The sequence below is a fragment of the Suricata suricatta genome, chromosome 6 (genome assembly GCF_006229205.1).
Source record: "Suricata suricatta isolate VVHF042 chromosome 6, meerkat_22Aug2017_6uvM2_HiC, whole genome shotgun sequence".
NCBI classification, from domain to species: domain Eukaryota; kingdom Metazoa; phylum Chordata; class Mammalia; order Carnivora; family Herpestidae; genus Suricata; species Suricata suricatta.
Genome location: NC_043705.1, coordinates 25,761,863 through 25,765,260, shown reverse-complemented (window position 1 = coordinate 25,765,260; position 3,398 = coordinate 25,761,863). Strand labels below are relative to the sequence as shown.

At 38.9% G+C, this 3,398-nt stretch overlaps 1 protein-coding gene across 2 annotated transcripts in view; it reads right to left on the bottom strand.

The window, feature by feature from the left end:
- Positions 1-3,398, bottom strand: part of SEC24A (SEC24 homolog A, COPII coat complex component) — a 65,052-nt gene that overhangs the window by 17,983 nt on the left and 43,671 nt on the right. For both annotated transcript variants that reach the window (XM_029941930.1, XM_029941929.1), the window contains 2 exons: positions 1,391-1,511; positions 915-1,073 (listed from right to left, as the gene is read on the bottom strand). In XM_029941930.1, coding sequence (XP_029797790.1) covers positions 915-1,073; positions 1,391-1,511 — 280 coding nt within the window. The remainder of the gene's footprint in view (positions 1-914; positions 1,074-1,390; positions 1,512-3,398) is intronic.

Here is a 3,398-nt window from a genome sequence, read left to right as displayed (position 1 = left end):
TCCTGTTCAAAACATGGAATAAAGATCCATGCTTATTTTTGGCAGGGGGGGTGAGATATGATTTTTAAAATTAGATATAATTCACATACATAAAAATTATACATAGGGGGTGCCTGGATGACTTACTTAGCTGGTGAAACCTGTGACTTCAGCGCAGGTCATAATCTCACAGTTCATGAGTTCAAGACCCGTGTCAGGCTCTGTGCTAACCACTCAGAGCCTGGAGCCTGCTTCAGATTCTTTGTATTCCTCTCTCTCTGCCCCTCCCCTGCTCATACCCTGTCTCTCTGTCTGTCTGTCTCTCTCAAAAATAAATAAACATTAATAAAATTTTATTAAAATTACACATAAAGTGTACAATTTAGTGGCTTTCAGTATATTCCAAATAGTTCCTATTTTATGTTTCTTCTCTATTCTTTTTTTTTTTTTTTTTTTTTTTTACATGGGATCCATGTCCACCACTGGCTGGAACTCACAACCCTGAGATCAACAGTCCCATGCTCTACTGACTGAGCACGTCAGACACCCCTCTCTTCTATCATTAATTGCATATTCTATCAGTGTAAGTAAAATATCTTAGAAGAGCAAATCTTATGAAATGAGACTAGCTGGAAATGTATATTTACTGGTATTAAAAGCAACATGTTTATGCAGATGTTAAAAAAAAAGTGCCCTGGGGTGCCTGGGTGGCTCAGTCGGTTAAGCGTCCGGCTTCAACTCAGGTCAAGATCTCACGGTTCGTGGGTTCGAGCCCCGCATCGGGCTCTGTGCTGACAGCTAGCTCAGAGCCTGGAGCCTGCTTCGGATTCTGTGTCTCCCTCTCTCTCTGACCCTCCCCTGCTCGCGCTGTCTCTGTCTCTCAAAAATAAAATAAAAACCATAAAAAAATAAAAATAAAAAAAAAAGTGCCCTACCTTTCGTGCATCGAATCCTCATGACTGCCTCAAAGCCAATCTTTCGAGTGAGGTATCTCTGTAGTTCCTTCTGTAGTTTCTGTACTTGTACTGGGTTCTGCTGATGGTGGTAAGAGGGATAGTAATAGACACTACCTGCTGAATATCGAGAAATACAACCTGGAAGAGAACACACACTTTTAAAAAATTCTGCCATTAAGTGCTATTAGAGCACCAAAAACACTACTGGTATTTGAATCAATTCTTCCTGAGCCTCCCAAAGGATTATCAAAAAGAAAATTTCACTCTTCCAAATAGTAGTATAAAATCTTCTCTATTATAAATATTTAGAGTAGGAGATCAAAAGGTTTATAATAGACTGAGTAACTCTCCCAAAGGAATAAAAATTCCTTCACTTTGTCCTCTATTTAGAATATCTTCAATTAAATATCATTTTCACATTCATTTGAGAAAAATATTCATGAGGAAGAACTTACCCAGAGAAGCCAAATCAGAGTACTGTCCACTGAGAAGGAATAAGTCAACAGCTACCTGCTGACCAGAACAATCCAAGGCTAATTTCTTATAGAAGTCAGTGGATGGTGTCAAGTGAATTTCCTATTAATAAGAAATCATGTAAAAAAATTTTAATTATTAAGTTGTCATAAAATTTTATTGTATTTTTTAAAAACTTTATTATTTTTTAAAATTTATTTATTTTTGAAAGAGAGAGAGAGCACAAGTAGGGGAGGGGCAGAGAGACAATGAGACACAGAATCTGAAGCAGGTTCCAAGCTCTGAGCTGTTAGCACAGAGCCCGACACAGGGCTCAAACTCACGAACCGTGAGATCATGACCTGAACCGAAGTCGGATGCTCAACCAACTGAGCCACCCAGGCACCCCTTTAATTTATTTTGAAAAGGAAAGTGCGAGTGAGCAGGGAAGGAGCAGAGAGAGAGGGAGAGAGAATTCTAAGCAGGGTGCACAAGGTCAGCGCAAAACCCAATGTGGGGCTTGAACCCACCCACAAACTGTGAGATCATGACCTAAGATGAAATCAAGAGTAGGACACTTAACCGAATGAGCCACCCAGGCTCCTCTAAAAAGTCATAAAATTTAAAAATCTATCTGTATATACCAAGATGTTAATAGGTATCCTTGGATATTCTAAAAAATCCTTTATTTCTATAATATTTTGTTTTTCATTTTTTCAGTAAAAAACCGGTACTGCTTAACTACTTTCTATTTTGTTTTACTTTTTCTTAATGTTTATTTTTTATTTTTTGAGCGAGAACAAGCAAGCAAGCGAGAACGAGCTGGGGAGGGGCAGAAAGGGAGTGAGACTGAGGATGGAAGTGGGCTCTGTGCTGAGAATGGAGAGTCCAACGGGCGCTCGAACTTACAAACTATGAGATTGTGACTGAGCTGAGGTTGGAAGCTTAACTGACTGAGCCACCCAGGAGCCCCTATTTTGTTTTACTTTTAAAATGAATTACACTTATTATGCTAATTTTGATAATCTATTTAATGTTTGCTATGCTGGAAACTGTTCTAAACAATTTATGTGTATTATCTAGTCAGTCTTTTGAACTACTATAAGAAGCAGGTACTACCATTATTTTCACTTTATAAGTAAACATAAGGAAATAGAAGGGCAAAGAAATTAACTACTCAAATTCATACATCTAAAAAGCAGTAGAATTTAGGCAGACTGACTCCAGTACTGACACCATAATTGTTATAGTAAATGGCAACCCTCATCATCTTTTGAAAAATACACATCTCAAACTAAGTTTATACATGCAAGATGCCAAAAGCAATCCATGGTAGTCAAGCAATCCATGGTAGTCAACCAAACTATGACAATTTTTTTAGTGTTTATCCATGTTCTACTTCATCCCTAGAAGGCATATTCCTTACATTGCCAGACTTTCTCATCAAAGGCAGGCTGCATTGAGATTAGCATGCTAAAGATCCAACAGCAAGGTAAAAGTCAATCAGGTAGAAAATGTAATAAAACAGAAATTGCAACATGAGAGAGAAATGCTTTATCTATTTCTTTATACTCCCTATACTCTCCACAGCTGAAAATGTAAGGATGCAGGTCTGAAACTGACTCCATGAAACAATAGAAGGGCACACATTGCCCAAGGCAAAAGGGACCACCCTTGTAACATTCTAAGGGCAGGCCTAAAGATGGAGGCTAAGACTAGTCACGCCCTACATGAGGGTCCTGGGCCCACTCTGTGATTGGTCAATACTCTAAATGTGATTGGGTCCCGCCAAAAGTAACAAATACTCTAGGCAATGTGAATGGTTAAACCTGCTGTCAATAATATTGTATAATAATAATTGGATCACTGTACCTATGTCACAATTTCCTGTAACTCCCCCTTCCCAAACTCATAAAAGCCCTACCCTGCCTTTGTTCGGGGCTCACTCCACGTGGATCCAGTGTGTTGTTAAAGTCTGTAAGCCCGAGTTTAGGCTGGCCGGGCCTAAAT